The 23,410-nt window shown below is 36.8% G+C and overlaps 1 protein-coding gene across 1 annotated transcript in view; it reads left to right on the top strand.

Moving 5' to 3' along the window:
* LOC127650774 (NACHT, LRR and PYD domains-containing protein 3-like) overlaps positions 1 to 14,458 on the top strand; it is a 29,382-nt gene extending 14,924 nt beyond the window's left edge. Inside the window, exons 10-13 of the mRNA XM_052136408.1 lie at positions 2,857 to 3,030; positions 5,594 to 5,604; positions 11,621 to 11,653; positions 13,346 to 14,458. Coding sequence (XP_051992368.1) covers positions 2,857 to 3,030; positions 5,594 to 5,604; positions 11,621 to 11,653; positions 13,346 to 13,911 — 784 coding nt within the window. The 3' untranslated portion in view covers positions 13,912 to 14,458. The remainder of the gene's footprint in view (positions 1 to 2,856; positions 3,031 to 5,593; positions 5,605 to 11,620; positions 11,654 to 13,345) is intronic.
* Positions 14,459 to 23,410: the final 8,952 nt, after the last annotated feature.

Raw genomic sequence — 23,410 nt, forward strand, 5'->3', positions numbered from 1 at the left:
TATTGCATTTATACATTGTTCCTCTATAGACCTTATTCACATCTTTGAGGCTGTGAGAGATAGACGTTCAGACTCTTCAATGTCATTTAAAGTGTTTTAGCTACTTTTTTTAAAGTTAGTATGATTGTTTCCCTTTTCTGCACATTATGGATAAAAGATAGTTATAAACAAATTCTTTCAAAGACAGAAAACTAAGCTTTCACTAAATTTACACTTGCATTCATATTCTAATTTCTTGAAGATGTGACACGATGTGAACACAGAGATATGTGATGCTCACTGGTTTTTATGGTGCATTCTGGGATTTTTGGGGAGTGACTGTTTTAGTGCACTGGAACAATTTTGTGATTGGGACTATCCTAAAAATGGACGACTCCCTGACCAGTGTGCTGACTAATGATCTAAAGCTGATTGAGATGCACCATATGAGTTCAGTCTTAGTGTACTTCACAGGTACCAGCGGCCTGATATATATATATATATATATATATATATATAAATGTTACGTACACACCAAATTTGCCTTTTAATTTTTTATAATCTTGCCGTAAATATGTGCACACCGTCTGGACACTCTTGACTGTGCACTCGCACTCTTATACTGGTGTGTGTGAATTGGTGACTCCAACTGTTCAAGTAATGATCTCATCAGACTGATTATTGCAGATGATATGCAGCTCTACATATCGTTCCAACCTGATGATCCAACTGTCTCAACACATATCTCTTACATCCTCGGGCGTATCTCTTTATGTTGTCTCCCTGTGTGTGTGTTTTTTTTTTTTTTTTTTTTGGTTTTGTTTTGTTTTCCATCTGCCTTTCATGACAGGTTAAAATGCCACCAGGTGTCTCTGAGAGGTGTTCCTTTCTCCTGCCCCAGATTGTGTACATTCTTAATACTTTGCTCATAACACTAAACAGAGTACACTTTATGAGCATTGCATAGACTCTCATTTTTTGTTTTGTATTGTTACATTTTTCATTTACTTCCTTGTTTATCATTTTATGGAAGCCATACGGAGGTGGGTAATATTTATTTTCTATTTAATATTTTTTTCTCCTGTTTCTACCTAACAAGGGAGTCCGGGTTGAAATGTGTTGCTTATTTGTGTTAATTGCCATGGCAGGAGAATTATAAAATCTCTCCTTGTTGCACCTTTCCATCCCTAGGCTGGGGAGGGTGTAACATATCTCTGCCTGCCTTTTGGAGATCTCTGCCTGAATGAAGGAACACCACCTTCATCGCAACCTGGCCAAGACCAAACTCGTTGATGGAACTTGTGATCCTAGCAAACCCATCTGTTACTGTTCATCTGTGCTCCAGTATTGTGAGACCTATCAGGACAGCTGAAACCTGAGAGTAGTAACTGATGAACAGCTACATTTTAGTACTCACATCTCATCAACTGCCTGGTCTTGCAGGTTTGTGCTTTATTACATCAGAAAAATCAGACCTTTCCTATCTGAATATGCTGCGCAGTCCCTGGTCCAAGCTCTGGTTATTTCAAGATTGGACTTCTGCAGTGTTCTGTTGGATAGCCTTCCAGCTAGTGCTATCAAGCCACTGCAGATGGTCCTGAATGTGGTGGCACGTCTGTTTTTCAACCCACCGAAGAGGGCTCACATCATACCCCACTTAGTCTTACTCCACTGGCTATGCTTAAAATTCAAATCTTTGAATTTAGCCCTCATGACAACCAGTGGAACAGCGCCCTCTTACACCTGGTGGTCCCATCACAATGAGGCACTTCACATTCATTCGCTTTCTCTGTCCCCCGGTGGTGGAATGAGCTTTCAACCACCTGCCGTTCTGCTGAAACCATTTCAACATTCAAGAAAAAGCTGAAAACACATCTATTCTGTGAGCACTTAACCTGTCCTAAATAATGGCACTTACTATTTAATAAATCTTTAAAAAAAATCCTTATCTGTTTCTTTCTTCTGTGCTAGTTTCTGTACTAATATAGCAACACTTAGAACTTGGCAGTGTGATCCTGCAGGTACAGTTTACTTTTATATGACAAAGTGTTTATGTTCCTCATTCGTAAGTCACTTTGGATAAAAGGGTCTGCTTAATGACTAAATGTAAATGTAGTTTATCTGAATTTTTATGTGTGTGTTTGTGGATTTTCTTACTGTTGATGTGTGTGTTTTTAGATTATCTGACTGTTGAATGAACATTAATTTATATAGCGCTTTTCTGACACTATCATCAAAGCGCTTTACACAGTGAACAGTGGATTCTCTTCAACCACCACTAGTGTGCAGCATCCACATGGATGATGCAACAGCAGATATAGTGCACCAGTATGCTCACCCCACACCAGCTATTGGTGGAAAGGAGAGCGTTATAGAGCCAATTAGTGGCTGGGGATTATTAGGAGGCCATGATTGAGAAGGGCCAATGGGGGGAATTTAGCCAGGACACTAGGGTTATACCCCTACTCTTTATGAGAAGTGCTCTAGGATGTTTTTAATAACCACAGAGAGTCAGGACCTGATTTTAACATCTCATCCAAAGGACAGTGTCTTTTTCCAGTATAATGTCCCCTTCACTATACTGGGGTATTAAGACCCACACAGACCACAGGGTGAGCACCCCCTGCTGGCCTCCCTAATATCTCTTCCAGTCGCAAACTTAGTCTTCCCCAGGAGGTCTCTCATCCAGGTACTGACCAGGCTCAACCTTGCTTAGCTTCAGTGGCAACCAGTCTTGAGCTACAGTTTAATATGGCTGCTGGTAAATGCTGATGTTTGTTTGTAGGTTATCTGACTGTTGATGTGCATTTGTAGATTATTTGACTGGTAATATGCAAATTTTTAGATTATCTGACTGTTATGTATGTGTATTTGTAGATTATCTGGCTGTATGGTGACAGAGGAAGGCTGCTGTTCTGTGGCATCAGCTCTGAGATCAAATCTCTCACGCCTGAAAGAGCTGGATCTGAGCTACAATCACCCAGGAGAATCAGGAGTCAGGCTGCTCTCTGAAAGAGTCAACGATCCAAACTGCACACTGGACAAACTTAAGTATGTTGAGCTGTAAAACCCTGTTTATACCCATATTAACCCCTTAAATCCAGGCCCTAATTGGTCTTGAATTTATTGAATGGTCAGTAAATTCACTGAAACAGCACCTGTATTTATTCCTTTTAAAAAATGGAAATACTAAACAAATACACACAGAAGACAAATATTTTTAATGTTTCATTAGAATGAGGACTTTTTTGTAATCATTATATTTTATAAAGAATATTATTTTTTACTCATTTTAGGAAAACAATTAAAAAGAACAATCTTTAAGCATCTGTCACTTCACCCTTTCACATTTACTGGTGCATATTTGTGATGGTTTATTACTGGCACCCTTAGAGTAGCGTCACACATTTGTGTTTCTGCAGCAGTCAGTGATGTCAGATTCAAATCGGTTTTCATACCAACACTAAACTGCTCTGCCCAAGTGCCTGCAATTCATATTCACACAAACTGATACTCATACAGTCTTTTCAACACATGGTATGATTATTTTATGACATAGACATCCAAATGGTCACAAAATTACTACTATAAAAGTTTACATCTCGTATGCAAACAGTCAACACAAAATTGGGATCAATGTTCCTCGCAGCCATGTCTGTTTAAATTAGGTGATCATTCTGTTGTCAGTCACAAGTAACTCAAACAGCAACTCAATAGTCTTTTCAAGCACACAGTACGCTCATTGAAATAGACAGCCAAATTGTCACAAAACATCACGATAACGGACAACAGTTCACCTATAGGCAGTTAACACAACAGGGAAATGCGATCATTCCAGTCCAGCCATCTTTGTTTACATTAGGTGACAATGTGTTTGTCACACAAACACACACACACACACACACACACACACACACACACACACACACACACACACACACACACACACACACACACACACACACACACACACACACACACACACACACACACACACACATATATGTTGGTACTCCTATCAAAATGAAGACTCTCCATAGACATAATGATTTTTATACTGTACAAACTATCCCTGATAGCACACGTACAAAAACCAGACGTCTATTTGATGTGTGTTTACATCTTAACAACATCTATTTTACATTGTTTGCTTATCTGCAATATGTCTATAAAATGACAAATATTGTCTCGAATGTCAATAAGACATTCAGCAGATGTCTTTGAGACATTTATGATCTAGAATGTTGTAAATCTGATATTTAAGATGTTTAGTAGATGTTGCTTTCCAGATGAAAAGATCTAAAACAGACATCAGAGATGTACATAAATTAAACCTTAAACACACACAGTCACAAACATTGTTACTCCTATCATTATGTGGACTCTCCATATCACAATGATTTTTATAATATATATTCTATCCCCTAAACCTAACCCTCACAGAAGCATTTGGGATATTTACATAAAAAAATAAAATAAAAAAATATATATATTATGTACGTTTGAATTACAAGGACACTAGAGATGTCCTCATAAACCACATTTATAGCATAATACCTTCATAACTACTAGTGTATAACCTAATAAAACCTCCAAACACACACACACACACACACACATACACAAACACACACACACACACACACACACACACACACACACACTCACACACACACACACACACAGTGTACAGACAGACCGTATTGATGATTTCTGACTATTTTTATGTAGCTATGTATAAAAGAGGAAGCAAAACAAATACAGTACAGTAGACAAAACCCATTTGTTTATATGCTTAGTATATACAGTATTTTTTAATATATTTGTATCTATAAATGTTTTAATGACAAATCAAGAATTCAGTATATTACTCGTCTACACTGAAGTGTCACGTGACCTCATTCTAACAGATTTAGCATTCTTTTGATATTTGCTATGGACATAACTCACTCTGGGGGCATTCAAGGGAATTCAGAACCTACTCATGAAAAGGGAAAAACAAAATTATTCATAGTTTTGATTTAGAAAAAAACAGTTCTTAAAAAACCACCCCACCTGAATCTTATTTAAAATGGTTTGCAATCATAAAATTATAATCCCCAACAATTCACCCCCTATTAAGAACATTATTATTAGGGTCACTAATCACTAAATCCATCAATCTTCTAAAGCCAACTGTCCTATGCAGGTTCACATGTGCTGGAGCCTATCCCAGCTGTCTCGGGACATAATCACTAAATCATAAACCCCAACTCATAGCCAAGATTCCCACCTGTCCTTTAGAGATGACTTGAGGGCAGTCCCCTAAATACAGAAAAGGTGACAAAGGGCAAATTTTATTAAAGGTGCAGTATGTAAGATTCAGAAACCCTTGTTATTAATGTAACCTGGTTAAAAAAGCATGAGGCGATAAGTGATGGTTGTAGGTAGGCCTATCATTTAATAATCAAAATATATAAATAGTGTGATTAAAAAGGTTGAAATTCATTTAAAAAGTTATGATAAAAATTTTAAAAGCAGTTTAAAAATTATTATATGTTTATTGTTTTAGGTGAGAGATAATGTATATCTGAAAACTGTCTAAACCAGCATTTATGGGGTTAATAGTGGAGAGTCAGGGCTCGGGTTGATTATTGGTGTTAGGACGGACGAAAAAAGAGAGTGAAGCAAAGAAGTGAGCGTGACAGAGATTTTCTGAGTTAATTTGTGAATTAGTAGTGCGCAAACCAGTGTGTAACTTGTGTCTTATGATTGTTTCCACGACAATCAGTGAGAAGAGCGACAAGCTGCATATTGAGAAACAGGAGGAATTTTTACACGAAGTTCGGAGAGTAATCACTTAATCCATCATCTTCAAGATTCTCTCCTTTACAGTGCTTTTGGACTTTAGTTGATGACTTGAGGGCAGTCCCCTAAATAAGGTGACAAAGGGCAAATTTGATTAAAGGTGCAGTATGTAAGATTCAGAAACCCTTGTTATTAATGACACCTGTGGCCGTGAAGTGAACTGCAGCAGCTTCCTGTTGCTCGTGAACTCCATAGGGAGGAAAGTGAGCATTTACCAAAACAATGATGTAACCTACAAAGAGACTGAACGTGATTCACCAGCATCATGCTGACAGATGAGGTAGCATAATTAAAATGACACAGTTATGATTGTTTTACAAACTTTGAGACTGTATATTATATTTGACTATCCAGTGCTGGAACAGGGCTAAAACAAAGTGTGGATATCGGTCTGACTATGTGCAGGGGCGGGTCTACAGGGTGGCCAGGGGGGGCACTGGCCACCCCTGAAATTCGATTGGCCACCCCAGGTGCCCCCCCTATAAGATGTCTTGTGATTGGTTCATTTTACGGCCAATCAGTTTATAGACTCTATTGAAGTTCGTGATTCAAAGAGTTATAACCTCAATTGTTCAGCCATAGGTTGAGCATAGCTAGTACAAATAACAGAAAACACACTATGAACAAACCAATAATTAAATAGAAAAAAAACTATTTTTTATATATTAAAAATATTATTTATTTATAATAAAAGGGACTTTTTAAATTAATTTAAACGTATCCAAAAGAGAAATCAGTTTAAGGGCTTTCTGATTTTTAACAAATTTTAAAGATTTGCACAAGAGTTTAGCCTCATTCATCCAGTGATTAAAGTTGGGTTTAGATTTAAACCATCTGCATATTTGAATGAAAACTTTCCAAAACATAACAAGAAATTAATAACAAAATCACAATCTTTGTTTTCCAGACAAACACCAAACCTAATTAACTTCCACGTGAGAGGTGGGAGTTCAACCCTCCTAGACCTTAACCAATTCTGCACCTCACTCCAAAAGGGGCACCAGATCACAATCAAAGAAGACATGCTCTAGATTTTCAATATTGGTTTCACACAAAACACAATTATTCACGTCAAAATTAAATTTCAATCTTAAAAATTATTTAGTAGGATAAATCTCATTTAAAATGTTGAAGTTCACCTCTTTAGCTTTAGGAGGGAGAGGAAAAGACAAATAATTTTTCCTAATTTTTTTTATTTCAATCTTATCAAAATGTTTAAGCATGTATTCCCGTCTAATTGGGTTTGGGTAATAAGCCTGTAAAAAATGTTTTCTAATCACAAAAATCATAACCATCTAAGGAGAGCTGTCTCAGTACTGGGGAGATTTTGGAGTACAACATGTCTTCTTTAACCATTAATCTTAAAGGAATTGGTATCGCTCTAATCATTCTATTAAAAATATTAATGGTACACTGTACTTGGAATTTCTCACAAAACTCTCTATACAGTAACAAATTTCCATTATCATCCAAGAAATGGGCAATAGCCCAAATCCCTTTAGATATCCATTCCTCAAGATATACAGATTTTCTGCTAAACTTTATATATCTACTATTCCACACTGGAGTGTTGTGAGGAGTGAAGTTATGTTTGAACAATAGTTTCCAATAGAGCAGCACCTGCTGATGGAAGGCTGAAAGTTTAACTGGTAACGAGGTGCACTCAAAGTCACAACATAACAGAAAGTGTATCCCCCCAGTTTGTTAAAGATAGCATTGGGGACAATAAACCAAAAGGAGTGGCTATTTTGAATGAAGGATTTTAACCATTTCAATTTCAAAACACCATTCATAATGTCAAAATCGATAGCATTCACCCCACCGTCTTCATATGTTTTAATCATGTCCTCCTTTCTAATGTACTGACACTTATTACTCCAAATAAATGTAAAATTCACCTTATTTATTAATTGAATCATTTGTGTCGATATGGGCAAGGAGAAGGCTGGATAGATGAGTCTGGACAAACTATCCATTTTAGATAAAAGAACCCTTCCAAAGATTGTAAGATCCCTCTGCAGCCATCTATTCACATTTATCTGTTATTCAACACATTTTTATTCTCCATAACATCTTTATCTTTAGAAATAATAATCCCCAAATATTTAACTTCCCTTTTAATTTGTATATTAGATAATGACTGCAAAGGAAACTCATGCAGTGTTAACATTACACTTTTGTTTAGGTTTAAATGAAGCTTTAGAAAACTGGTTAATAATGTAAAACTAATGGAATTTGATATTCATTCTTTAGAAACAATGTTGTATCGTCAGCAAACTGGCTTATAAGTATATGTCTATCCAACACTGAAAGACCTTCAATACCATTATTTTTAATCAATATAGATAATAACTCTGCAACCATTATAAATAATAACGGTGAGCTTCAGTCACCACCGAAACAGAAGAATCCAGCTGTTTTAGTTGAGGTCTGCCTTCTTTCTTTTCGACTGTTTTCCTCTCTTTCTGCTACTGTTTTTATTGTTTCTAAACTAAAGACTGTTCTTTAATATATTAGCAGAGCACAATGTAATGGTTCCATATGTTATTTTTAAACTGTGGTGTTTTCATTTGAACTGTTACAGTGTTAAAACTTTAACTCTGTGTTACTCAGCTTTTTGTAAATTAATCTGAAAGAAATGTTGAATGAAACACTGTGATGTTTTGGCCAAACCATTTGAATTATTACAGTGGGGGGATTTTTTTTGTATTATTATTATTATTATATGAAAGAGATTGTGAATAAAACTACTGTATACTGTAATGGCCAAACTAATTAAAAGAAAATAGTTGACATCGTTTCTGCTTCTGGGGTTTTAAAATGGCTCATTATTAAAATTGCTTTTATTTAACTTGTTAGTTTTATGAAAACACTAAAAATAATAAACACTGGCTCTCAAATTTAACTTAATGGATATATACAGGGATGACAAAAAACTAAATTAATCAAAAATGTGCTTTATTACTACATTTGTTTACAAAGTAACTTTATTCAAGTTAAAAAAATAATAAAATCAATAGGATTTACGTAATATACTGTAAAATTTAGCTTTTTGTTTTTGGTCACTGGCGGCCACCCCGTTTGGAGGCAGTGCCCCAGCATGGCCCCCCCACTGAAAATGCTCTAGACACGCCCCTGACTATGTGAGACTGTAGTTTGAATAATCACTTTTCTTTGCATGAGACATTGACTGCATTTATACGATAGCTGATGTCGGTGTTAGCTAGCTAGTCAGCTTTATCAATAGCTGTTAGCTAAATGTGGTGGATGATGACAGTAGCTGTTTATAAAATAGACTGTACATTATAAATATGTGACACAATTCAGTATTGATGTGATTCATCACAAATGTCATTTTGATATATCGATGCACTATTGTTTTATAATAATAGATGAACGTAACCAAGTTACGTTACACTAATGAATGTGTCTTTTTGCATTATCTTGAACATTGTCTAGCATTCATTTCATGTGTTATTGTAGTTTAGCTAAAATGACACAGATCAATCCTTATGGCTCAATATGTCACATGCTTTGCAGTTATGTAAGTTTACCTGTCCAATAAGAAAAACACCAATTCAGGGTCAGTTTTAATCCCCAAAACCAAACGAAGGTCCATCCAGGAATCAAATGCCCTGCCGATTTTCACTCTAGTTTTCACTCGATCACGTTCCCGCTTAGCTAGACGGGATTCAGTAGATCAATGTTTTTTGGATTACTCAGAGTTTGTGTTGGAGTCGGTGTTGTGCTGGGACGTTTGCTGGATTCATCTCTAAGATAATGTTGTCTAGTGTTGCAGTTTGTTGTCACTGTTGAATAGTGGAAGAGAAGCACTGAGGCTCTCGGGAGCACACATAAACGTCACATATTTTTGATTTTCCCGGGAAAAGCGACGCTCCCTTCACATGAAAATCAGTCTACAGGCTTTAATAGGCAACCTAGGAAGTCTGTGAAGGGCTCATTTTATAAGTTGTGTTACAAGCCGTTCACACATTGGCAAAAAAAGGTGCCGCTTGCTTGATATAACCAAAATATTGTTGAAATGGTTTTGCAGTATTTGGTTGGGTAAGACTTTCCCTTTTTATTGGATGGGGAACACAGTGGACAGTGACAGTGATTCAGGGAAAAGGTCTTTTAGTCTCTTTCTTCAGTTTTCTTGCCTTGACAGTAAAAATCAATTCTATATCAAAACTGCTGTTCAAATAAAAGTGAAATGTTCAAATCTTATGGATCATAACAGAAGCAGCATCACTGGTAAATGATGCAAGAGTGTCTGCAGGTCTGCATTTCTCTGCTGTAATGATGTTGAAGATGGTTTCTGTAATAGTTGCAGCATCTCCAGTAGGGATGTAACGGTTTAACAGTTTCACGATATACACCAGTTTAATAATAGATGATTTTCACACCATAGACATTCTTATTCACAGTATTGCATGAATATAAAATCTGTTTAAATATAAAATCTGTTTCAATATAAAATCTGAACTTTTATAAAATGAAATGTTACGATGAGCTTATTTTCGTTTTATAATATTTATTATTTGCTTAAGTGCAGCACAACAGCAAGACTACAATATGTTCAATACTAATAATATGTTTTATTTGTAAAGTACTACATAGTGTTTATAAAGTGCATTAGCATACAGGAAATGAACAGTGATACTGTAGCACATTTGGTTGTCTTGTGCTCCACTCTGTCACTGTATTAAGCTCGTTTAAAAAGTGTTACAAATAAACACAATAGCACACAAATATGTTTAAAATGATGTACACTCACATTAGATGATGACTCCAGTCAGATACTGACCTCAATAAAAGCTGTTTAATTGTACATTGAGCTGGTCGCCCTCATGGATGCTGCCATGTTGACCGCACATAACAAACTGTCTTGCAGTTGATCAGTTACTACCACTAATAATATCAATAATGATCACAGATAAACGGTGTGACATCAAGCACCAAGAGCGAGCACACAACGGTCTCATCAGCCGCCAGAGAGATTACGAGTCGCAGCAGTCCATCTTACAGACATTTTTGTGTGGCGCAGCAGCAGTTAACAGGGGCGGTGCAGGAGTTTTCACAGGGGGGGTCGGGCAGTGATCAGTCTGTGGTGTCAGTATAAAGTCCAAAACCACTGGTACTATTGGGACGAATAAGAGCCAAATAAAAACTTACGGCGCTAACACTGATCTGGAGCCGTTTCATAACCCAGAATTAAAAGTGTTGCTAATCACCTTTCAGAGTTACAAGTGTGAAACGTTACTTTACTGGAGGTTAAAGCGGGGTTAAAAGACAATAACCCAGGGTTAAGTGCAGTGTGAAAGCACTTGAGTTTATTGTTGGTGGGATGTTGTGTGTGTGTATTGCAGGGGTGTCAAACTCAGTTCCTGGACCCCTCACACCCCTCATGTGTTGTAAGACTGTCAGTGGATTGAAATATTGAATCACCATTAATCACATATTTGTTTTGTTGTTAGTGTTAACACATTCAGTTCCAGGAAAACTAAATAACAGTCCTGTGTGTCTTTATTAGAGACTTTTCTGAAAGTTTCAACTAGTTGATCAAAAATGAGGCTATAAAACCATCAAACTTTTACATGCCAATAAAGCTAATAAATATAAATTAATAAAGAGAGAGAGAGAGAGAGAGAGAGAGAGAGAGAGAGAGAGAGAGAGAGAGAGACATTCTCTGTGTGTTATTTCAGATAAAATCACTTTGAAGTAAGTTTCAGGTGAGCTGAATGTGATGTCATCATTTGTGTGTGTTTGTGTTTTTATAGTGTGGATCATGGAGGAGAGTTCAGGATTACAGCAGGACCACGCAAATGTAGGTTTACACAAACTCACACACACTCACACACACTCTCACGCACATATACACACACACACTCACTATCACACACACACACACTCACACACACATATGCACACACACACTCACACACACACATATGCTCACACACACTCACACACACACACACGTTTTTTCCCGGTTTCTGTCTTGCTTTCACTTTCACTTTGGCAGGTTTAATGTTCTGGTTCTGGAGTATTCCGACGTGAATTTAAGGTGAAAGGATTTATTTATTTTAGGGGCTGCATGTGTAAACTGGAGGAGCTGAATACTGAAGCTGCAGTCCCGACGGGGTTAGGAGATTAGGTGTGAAGGTAGATCGGGGGGTGTAGGTAGTTTATTTGTAAATAGTGTGGATGGTCCAAAGGGAGATGGTGACGGTAATGCAACAATGGGTTGTGAAACACCGAGAGCTCCTCATTCAGATATTTCGTATGTTTAGACGCTCGCTTTGATAACTTGTTCTCTTGTTAGTTTTGACTGATTTTGAATTTGTTTGTAATCTGTGAATTTGTAATTTGTCTTGTTTTTTGTTTGTTTGTTTTGATTGATCAAACTGTTTATCTGTCAGTGTGTCGCTGTTACACGACATTATCTCACTGTCCGTTGTGTTCATTCCTTCACAGAAAGTCACTCACTCACACACACACACACACACACACACATGTTGTGTTTCCATGTTTTATGGGGACTTTCCATAGACATAATGGTTTTTATACTGTACAAACTTTATATTCTATCCCCTAAACCTAACCCTACCCCTAAACCTAACCCTCACAGAAAACTTTCTGCATTTTTACATTTTCAAAAAACATAATTTAGTATGATTTATAAGCTGTTTTCCTCATGGGGACCGACAAAATGTCCCCACAAGGTCAAACATTTCGGGTTTTACTATCCTTATGGGGACATTTGGTCCCCACAAAGTGATAAATACACGCTCATGCTCACACACACTGTCACACACACACAGACACTCACTCACACACACACACACACTCATGTTTGGTTTCCATGTTTTATGGGGACTTTCCATAGACATAATGGTTTTTATACTGTACAAACTTTATATTCTATCCCCTAAACCTAACCCTACCCCTAAACCTAACCCTCACAGAAAACTTTCTGCATTTTTACATTTTCAAAAACATAATTTAGTATGATTTATAAGCTGTTTTCCTCATGGGGACCGACAAAATGTCCCCACAAGGTCAAAAATTTCGGGTTTTACTATCCTTTTGGGGACATTTGGTCCCCACAAAGTGATAAATACACGCTCACACACACACACACACACACACAAACACAGACACTCACTCACACAGAAAGACACTCACTCACACACACACACACTCTCACTCACTCACTCACTCACACTCACACACACACACTCTCACTCACTCACACACTCTCACACACACACACAGACACTCTCACACAAACACAAACACTCTCACACACACACAGACACAAAGACACTCACTCACACACACACACTCACACACACACACACACACTGGTTTAGTGATTGTTGTGTTTTAAGTGTTTTTTCTCTTCTTGTGTTCAGATGTCTGTGATCTCACACTGGATTCAAAACACACACACACACACACACACACTGGTTTAGTGATTGTTGTGTTTTAAGTGTTTTTCTCTTCTTGTGTTCAGATGTCTGTGATCTCACACTGGATTCAAACACAGTAAACACTGAACTCATTCTGTCTGAGGGGAACAGGAAGGTGACACGTGTGAGAGAGCGTCAGTCATATCCTGATCATCCAGAGAGATTTGATGTGGATCCTCAGGTTCTGTGTAGAGAGAGTCTGACTGGACGCTGTTACTGGGAGACTCAATGGAGTGGAAATGGTGCTGTTATATCAGTGTCATATAAAGAAATCAGCAGGAAAGGAGTGAGTTATGACTGTGAGTTTGGATTCAATGTAAACTCCTGGAGTCTGGAGTGCTTTAATAACACATTCACTGTCTGTCACAATAATAACAGCACTGACATACGTCCCCCTTCACACGACTGTAAGAGAGTAGGAGTGTATGTGGACTGTCCGGCCGGCACTCTGTCCTTCTACAGCGTCTCTGACACACACACACTCACACACTTACACACACTCATCACCACATTCACTCGACCCCTCTATGCTGGATTTGGAGTTTTTTCTGATTCCTCAGTGTGTGTGTGTGAAATTGATCATCAGAGACACACACACACAACTGGATGAGTGAAATATACTCACTGTATCTCACATCAACACAACTCCAAACTCTTTCTAGAAATCATTTCATCAATGAAACTGATTGAATTCAATACAATGACAGTACTTTGTGTCTCACTGTGATGTGATTGAACTTATTTACTATCAGATTCAATAATAAAAATAATGTTTTTAAATGAATAAATGAGTCTATATATGAACTCTTTATTAAACACACGGCACATTCAGATACTCATTGTTTTATTTATACTAAATAAACATTTACAAATACAGAATTCTTGTGATTTTTCTACAGTATATAAATCTTAATACTTAACAGACAATTCTAGAAAAAAAACAGCTTCACACTTTTGCATTCATAAATGGATTTATAAGAACTAATTACAGGATCATTTAAAGTTGGTGTAAATTTGACAGATTTGAAGAGTTCACTCATTGATAAAAGTCAAATGCTGTCATCATACACACACCCTCATGTTGTTCTGAACCTTACACATTTTTATTCTGTGAAACACAAAAGGAAATATACGGCAGAACATTAGAGACTGACATTCTCAGTCACCATTTACTTTCATTGCATCTTTCTTTTATATTTAAGTTATTGACTGAAATTCAATATTGCAAAAGCTTCTGTTGTGTTCTTTTATCTAATCTTGACTGACCATTTTGGAGATTGAGTGGTCTGACTTACTGTGAAAAAGACACTTTGTTGAAAGGATCCAGAAATATGTCTGGACCGTTCGAATTCCTTTGTTTTTGTTTACATTCATGAAATAGTCTCTAGAATGCGGTTATCACTCTTGTAAATAACCGAACTGTAACAGTATTAAGCACTCAAAACAGGTCTGACAACCGAATTTGGCTGCTGTGGCCTAAAATATTCTTCTAAAAAAACAGACACAACTGGGATGGCATGAGGGTGAGTAAATGATGAATGATTTCATTTTTTGGGTGAACTGTCCCTTTAAACTCACCAGAGGATTCTGTGCAACTGGATCAAGTGTTTTTGCAGTTGCATTATTCAGTTCAAGTTATATTTGCACACATCTCATTTAGAAGAGAACAAGTGGACAGTCATCCATATAAAAGCAGAAATAAGTATTGTGTGCTGTAGGCCGGACTGGAATAGACGTCTGTCCAGGTTGACACAGGTCATCTGTAAGTTCTCTGTCTTCAACTGGAGTCACAGAAAAACAGAAGATCTACAATAAAAACACAATGAAATTCAAACATTTCTATACGAGCCTCTACAGGATCAAATCTGATCTGCTCACAGGAGTATTCCCAATACTGTAACAACTCTTATGATGCCTTTAAAACTTGTATTATCCTGGACGATACAGCATTTGAGAGCAGCAGTGAGGAAGAAAAACAAATGAAAAAGTCATATTTGGGGCGTAACGTGTGAGAAAATATAAATAAATGAATCATCAAACATCATCAAAGTAATCAGCTCGAGTTAGGTGCATTTGCTGGTAATTTGTATATGATGTGTGTTCCTCGTGGAATAATGACACCAGTACCAGCAATCCTTTTCTCTTTATTTGTTGTCTACTGATCAATACAGATAGTGCCCTGAAATTTGACAAACAAGTCAGCTCTGTGGTCAAATCCATCTTTTCCCATTTAAGATCGCGAGCAAAGGTGAAGACCTTCCTGTCTTTTAAGAACTTTGAGAGGACTATCCATGCTTTTATCACGTCTCGACTCGATTATTGTAACTCACTTTATACAGGTATTAGTCAAGCTTCCCTTTCTAGTCTCCAAATAGTGCAAAATACAGCAGCAGACTCCTGACTGGAGTTAATAGGAACACATTACACCTACCTTAATATCAGTACACTGGCTGCAGGGACACTATAGAATTGAATTTAAAGTTCTATTAATGGTCTTTAAATCTCTCAATGGTCTGGCGCTATCCTATCTCACAGATCTCTTGTCAGAACATTGCTCAGGGAGATCTTTGAGATCCTCAGAGGCTTTTAGTAGTGCCAAGGACCAGATTTAAACTTGGAGGGGACTGAGCCTTTTCAGTAGCAGCTCCAAAACTCTGGAACAGTCTTCCTGTGAGTATCAGAACCGCCTCGACTATTTCCCATTTAAATCAGAACTTAAAACATCTGTTTGTGATCACTTTTAATCAGTGAGGTGATCATATGCGCTAGAGGTGTATTGCTGTGGATTGTTTATTTGATTCAGTTTTATTTGACTATGTACAGCACATTGGTCAACAGCTGTTGTTTTAGTTGTGCTTTAGAAATAAAGTGACATTGACATTATTTTGACATAAAGTAATGAAGGCGACTGATATGCCCATAATTAACCCAACTGATCCAGAATGTGCTCAAATGAGTTTTTTACAATCCAAAACAATAAATCTATTCTTCTTTGTTTTTAAAGGAGGTTGCATCAAGTCTTACACTATTGGGAAAGTGTTTGTTTGGTTATTTTGTTACAAATAAGATAAAAGACATTTCTTTTAGGATAATACACAAATTCTCCCTGTTGAACATTTTCTTTGTAAGTTTCAGAAAGACATTGATGTTAACTGCTCTTTTAGCTCTTTGCACTTGAAACAGTGTCTCACATTTTCTGGCATTGTAGTGATGTGAAACAGTTCTGGAAAGATCTGTCGACGTTTATTAATGAAAAGATTCACTTTAATTATGAAAATGTCATTTTTGGTTATTTAAAATATGACAACAGTGTTAATAGTGAAGCTTATTTAATTCATCTCTTTATTTTATTACTCAAATTTCACACTCATAAATGTAATTTTTATAACAAAAAGCTCCTTTTTTCAGTAGTTTTTAAATACATTCATAATTATATTTCTATTATTCAAAATAGTACAAATAGAAAAGCTGTAAAAACTGTTCATCTGTGCTTTGTCTTCAGAATCTGTGTATAAATGAAAGATCAAGTGTGTTTGTGAATGAATGTTTTTTCCTCTTGCTCCCCTGAAACACAAATATATGTTGTATTGTGCTCGTGTTTTGTTGTTCAAAGCATAAAATAATAATAATAAAAACACAAAAGCTATTTTCTCCTCATCCTTTGAAAGTCAGCTCACTTAAATCACGTGAGTGTGTAAAATCTGTTGTGACTTTAAGACACTGTTGAATAGTAAATCTTCACTTCTGTTCAGAGCACTGTTGTGTCTCGACCGGTTCTTTCCTCACAAGAGACAAACTGATGATTTGAAATGATCATTTCTTCTGAAATTAATGTTGTCTGCATTTGGAAGTACATCAGCACATTGATGACATTAAAGGGAATAAATATAGACTAAAAGCAGCAAAACTTGAATTAGATTTGACAGAGAAAATAAACTGCTGTGAATAAATCAAAATCAGACTGATCATGATGAGAGTGATCTCACTCCTCTAACTGTTCAATTTATGAAGATATTTATTATAAAATAAAGAGTTGTAAAGTTAAAACGATGAATTACAGAGAGGAGGATGAGATCAACTGAAGAACACGAGACATCATTTCCATTTGTACTACAAAGATTTATAGTTCAAGTTTAAATGACAAAGCAAGAATTGTGTGCTGAAATCACACTAGCTGGTGTATATATTTACTTGTGTACATTCATTTACAGCTTGAAATCTTTCGAGCTGTCTCTGTTCAGTATTATTAACACACATACACAAAAGGTTTCTTACCACACTTGATTTGGAGTGCACATACTGAGTAAAACAGTATAATAATAATAATGGAGATCATCTCTCTGTCCAGTTGTGAGTAAATAATCCACTGAAGATGATTCATGATACTGTTACAGCAACATCTCGATCATGTTTTCTCGTGGAGAAATGCTTCAATACAGTCGCAGCAGATGTTTCGTCTCAAATGTTTCGATTTCACTCAATGAAGTTCCGTCTTCATATTTCATAAATGTAATATATGACATATATGTCCCTATATCGCAAGTGACGCGTCATATATGCTAAATATAAGACAATATATCACATATATACATATCTCCAGATATATGTTGATATAAGTTTATAACATTTATAAATTGTCCGTGTTAAATGAGTATATTGACATATATTAATACGATGTATATGATTATTATTTATATAATATTGTATGTTATGACCATATATTTCACCAATATGTTTAATTTATTTATGCAAATGTATTTAAACAATACATTTTACATGCTTAAGGTTTCCTTAATTCATTCCTTGTTTTTCTTATTTGAACAGTTTGAACTTTTAACAAGTCTACACAATCCACATTTCATTTCATTTCTATCCCATTTTAGAATTAGCACAATGTTTAATGAGTATTTTACCTTATCTTAACTGGCTCATAAAAACAAAACAAATACTTCACAAATTCTATTTGCAAACTTTAATTTTTAACCATATATCAATATCATCAATTTCTATATGTAATAAAATACATACATACACATTAATACATGCACTACATATGCAGATGCACACAGAATAATACACAGTTAATATATGTCTCCAAACACAAAAATACCCCAATAAATATCTGGGGACCTCAAATATAATTTAAACACATTTCTGGGTTCTCCACTTGCATTAAAATAAAATAAACTTTGGTGCTTTCAACAAAACTTGGCAGAGCTGCAAAAACTGACGTCACTGATGTCAGACATGAAAACAAATGAAACAGTTACTTCATAATAATGAAGAAAAGTCATAATATAATCACATCTGTGCTGTTCCAAAGGCATGTACAAACATTTGTGTTCGAGTCATATAGAGGTTTATGGTAATACATAACCCCATAATATCAGGAAGCCAAATGATGCAGTGGGCCTTTACAAATCACTTTGTATTTTGTAATACAGTATCACAATAATGTCTACAATTGCTATACTTGTATCAGACACAACCCCAGACTGCTGATCAGCTTCTATACCGCTGCACAAAAGCATCATGACTTATTGCTGTGTGGTATTCCGGCTGCACTGCTGCACACAAAAAGAGGGTTGTGAAGATGAAATTATTGTCAGCACCCCTCTCAGATCTGTGTGACATCTATTCAGACGTGTTCTCACATGGGCCACAAACATCCAGCAGGATCACTCACATCCTGCAAACCCCTTTTTGTCACCCTCCGCTCCCCAGGAACACAGATTAATCGGTTACGGAACAGCTTTTCCCGCCAGAGCTGTGGACAGGCTGCAGAAGCCATAGTTACTTCTATCAATCCAGCTTCCCTCATACACATGTACACACATACACGTATGCACAAACACACACATAATACACATATATTACAGGTATGTAGATAATGCTGTAACTGCAGGGTTTAATAACATAATCTGTGCAATAATGATTTTTAATGTATTGTAATGTAACGCATTTTAAAGTATTTGTTATGTGCTGTACATTGGATTGCTTCCACAGAATTTCGTTGTATAAACATTTGTAATGAAAATAAAGACCTAACCTATATAATCATTTTCATCAAATTACTTATTTCATAATTTTGTAGGGTTCAAATATTATTATTATTGAATAGTTTTTATAATAGGCTACAGAATGATAGAAACACTTTCAGTCTGCATTTCAGGCCATGCATTTAGCACGCGTTCCACCTCAATACGTTACGTCATTGGCTAATGCCTATCTTTATTATGTGCGCCAAAATTCAAACGCAATCAAAAGACCGCCAAATTACGCGCGTTCAGGATAGAGACCAACGGATGAAGAATTTTCGCCCTTGTCGAGTGGAAAGAAGAAACGGATAATGAAAGTTGGAGCATTGTTCCAACATCACACATAAAACATTCAATATTAATGTACTCAACAGGCGGCCCGCGAGCCGCATCCGGCCCATCGGCATTCATTTTATGGCCCGCGTCATGCAAAAAATTAATGCATTTTTTTTATAATTTGAGCTCAAAGGTTGCGCAAATATTAGACCGTGTGACATATATGTAGGTAGCTATAGCCTACATGTATACCGCAGACGCTTTGGATAATTTGTTGATGAAACATTGACTAAAATTAAGATACAATGTATACAAAAAGAAATTCGCTTTCTCCAAAACAAAACTTTAGTCAAAATGATGTCTGACCCATTCCAAATTTTCTCCGATATATTGGTCACCTTATGATCCTATTTTACTCATCTCATGGGTTCCCTTTTCATATAATCAACATAGATGATATTAAAAAACAACATTTATAAGTTTAAGTTTTTTAACTTATAAGCGTCGCACCGCTCCGCTTTGCTCACATGCTCTGGTGTGTGTCCTATACATGCATTTGCGCGTGCATGTGGTGGAGGGGTGCGATTTTCGAATAATAATCAAATAATTATTAGTGATCTTCGAATGTCATTTTTGCTTGAAGATTTCGTTTTGTATAAATTTTATCTTCATTTTAATCAATGTTTCATCAACAAATTTGCCTGGATTAATAAATAAGAAGAAACTAATAGTAGACAATATCAGGACATGGAGGCGCCAGCGCGTGAACTGGAACGTGTCTCATAAATTATCTGAAACTCAGCGTATAAACTACTTGTCATCTATAGAAATCTTTAAATATCTACTTTTAAACAAAACAATTAAAAACTAAAAGAAATGACCTACTCTCTGCTTGCTAATTCATATGAAGTGTGCATTTCTATATGCGCTGCATCGTCAACTTTATCTTTGCAGCCACTGACATAGAACAAGTTTATTGATAAACAATTCAAATGTTTCATGCATAATCATTACTTTTGCCGGTTCTTTGTGGCAAGCTTTATTTCAGGTGTTGCATGATATCTATGCGTCCAAGTAGCCTATCAGTGCTTCGCCTGTGCTTGATCTGCATTGCTATTTGTACTCGTTGTGAATAAGCAGGCCAAAAGAAGTATTTTTATTTTTTGTCACTTTTACTGACATGCTACCCGACAATAGGATTCCATGAATTATGCTAAGCTAAGCTAGCGGCGGCGCGCTGCCAGACAATGCATGCACTGAGACAAAAATGCATTTGTAGGGGAGACGGTGAATAACCCCAAATTCAAAAAACGGTGGAGTATTCCTTTAAAAGTTAGATGTACTGGGCTAATAGTGGGTATTAGTAGTAGGCTAAGAATAATAACTTTGTAAAGTGACCCTGAGTACAAAAACATGTAAGAAAACATTTAATAAATAATTGAACATTTGATGTAGGCTAGGCCTATAGATATATTATAGGCATAATCAATAAATGTTAAATGTTAAAATATAAAGATAATATATATTTAATGGCCCTCAACATCTGCTCATGAAGGCTATAACAAAAATCGTGAGAAAACTGGGTATGCACCTTTAAGGTTGTGGTGCTATAACGGATGCCGCGAAAATTAAGAGAGCTTATTCGTCGGCGATGAATCATAGCGAAACCCCATCAGTCAACTAAACCTTGTGAACATACTGTATCTTGTGTGTTCGTACTGTACATTAGATATCGATGGCTTCAAAGAAAAGGAAGGTTGACGATGAAAACAGAGTTTTCAACCCTGATTGGCAAATGGAATTCGCCTTTGCGGACATAGGTGGCAAACCAATGTGTCTCATTTGTCAAAAAACAATTGCTGTATTAAAACGAGCTAATTTGCAACGCCACCATGAGCAGCTTCATTCCGATTTCAGCGTTGCATATCCACATAGCAGCTCAGTCAGGAGTCAAAAGGTACAGACATTGCTAGCTGGTTTTAATGCCCAGAGATGCATGTTCCGCGGCATTGTTAAAAGTGCTGACAATATTACCGAGGCCTCATTCAGAATTGCTTGGAATATTGCAAAAGCAAAGAGGCCTGCTACAGAGGGAGAATTTCTCAAAAATACATTTATGGACTGTGCAGAATCACTGTTTTCGGATTTTAAGAACAAGGAAGACATCATCAGGCAAATCTCAAAGCTGGAGTTGTCTGATTCAACAGTGACCAGACGAGTAGAATTGATTTCAGACGATCTCTTTTCACAGTTGCTAACAGACATTGAAAGTTCAGAGTACTTCAGTTTAGCACTGGATGAATCTACTGACAGCACAGATGTTGCACAGCTAGCAGTGTGGGTGCGTTTTCTTAAAGGGGAGAAATTTGTCGAGGAAATGTTGACCTTGCTCCCATTGAAAGGCCAAACCCGTGGAGAGGATATTCACTCCGCACTGATGAATTTTTTCATGGTCCAGGCAAAAACATAAATTTGAAAAAGCTTGTTTCTGTGACTACTGATGGTGCCCCATCAATGGTTGGGAAGGAAAAGGGATTAATCGCTTTACTTAGAAAAGATTCTGAAATACCAGCCTTTTTCTCATACCACTGCATTCTGCATCAGGAGCAACTGTGCAGCAAGCTCAAACGTGGAGAGCTCAAAATGGCAATGGACACAGTGACACGAACAGTCAATTTTATTCTTGCACATGCTCTGAAACACAGACAGTTCCGTTCCTTGGTCGCAGAGTTTGAAAGCGCATACCCTGACTTGGCAATGCACGCGGAGGTCAGATGTCTTAGTCGTGGAAATGTCCTTGATCGCTTCATGGAATTACTTCCAGTTGTGCTCATATTTTTGAAAGAGAAGGGCCGACATGATTTACTGGCAGCCCTCGAAGATGACACATTCATGCACAATGCAGCTTTTCTGACTGATGTTACGCGACATTTAAATGCACTCAATCGTAAGCTTCAAGGTAAACAAAAGATTCTTCCGATGATGCTGAACGATGTGGCTGCATTTGAAGCGAAAATTGACTTGTTCGCGCAACAACTTCAGGAAAGAAATTTCACTCACTTTTCTGTTCTGCAGTCACAAGTGACAGAACCTGGCTCATTTTCACCCAGTGCTTACTGTTTATATCTCAGGGAGCTAAAAGACGAGTTTTCCTCCCGATTTGCGGACGTTAAATCCTTCACACCTGTACTGGCATTCACAGAAAATCCATTTGCTTGTGACATACAGGCTACGTCTGTCGCAGTCATGTCAGAACCCTTCAGCGTGGAAAGGGCAGCGTTTGAGGAGCAACTCATAGAGCTGCAGCACAACACCATCTTTAAAGAGAGACATAAAGAAGAGAGCATTGACACATTCTGGACCAAGTGTGTTCTGAAAGACACATTCCCTGCATTAAGTCAGTGTGCTTTAAAAATCTTGACCTGCTTTGGATCTACATATGTGTGTGAAAGTGCTTTCTCTGCAATGGGAATAATAAAGTCAAAGCAACGTTCACGTTTAACTGACAGACATTTGACAGACTGTCTTAGAGCAGCTACCAGTGAGCAACAGGCTGACCTGAAATCACTGGTAAAAAGAATTCAGACTCAGAATTCCCACTAGGAACAAGGACTACTTTTTATCAGGGCTTAGAAAGTAGCCTGTATTTTGATTTTCCTCATACATTTCTCATTTTTTGCTTTAATATTGCAAGACAATTGTTATTCCACTTTTTTGTTCCAGATTTTTTTTTCATGTTCAGTATTACTTTAAATAGGACAAAGACTAGCAAGACAGGTAATAAACTGCATTTCT

This window comes from Xyrauchen texanus, chromosome 10 (genome assembly GCF_025860055.1).
Source record: "Xyrauchen texanus isolate HMW12.3.18 chromosome 10, RBS_HiC_50CHRs, whole genome shotgun sequence".
Taxonomy (NCBI): Eukaryota; Metazoa; Chordata; class Actinopteri; order Cypriniformes; family Catostomidae; genus Xyrauchen; species Xyrauchen texanus.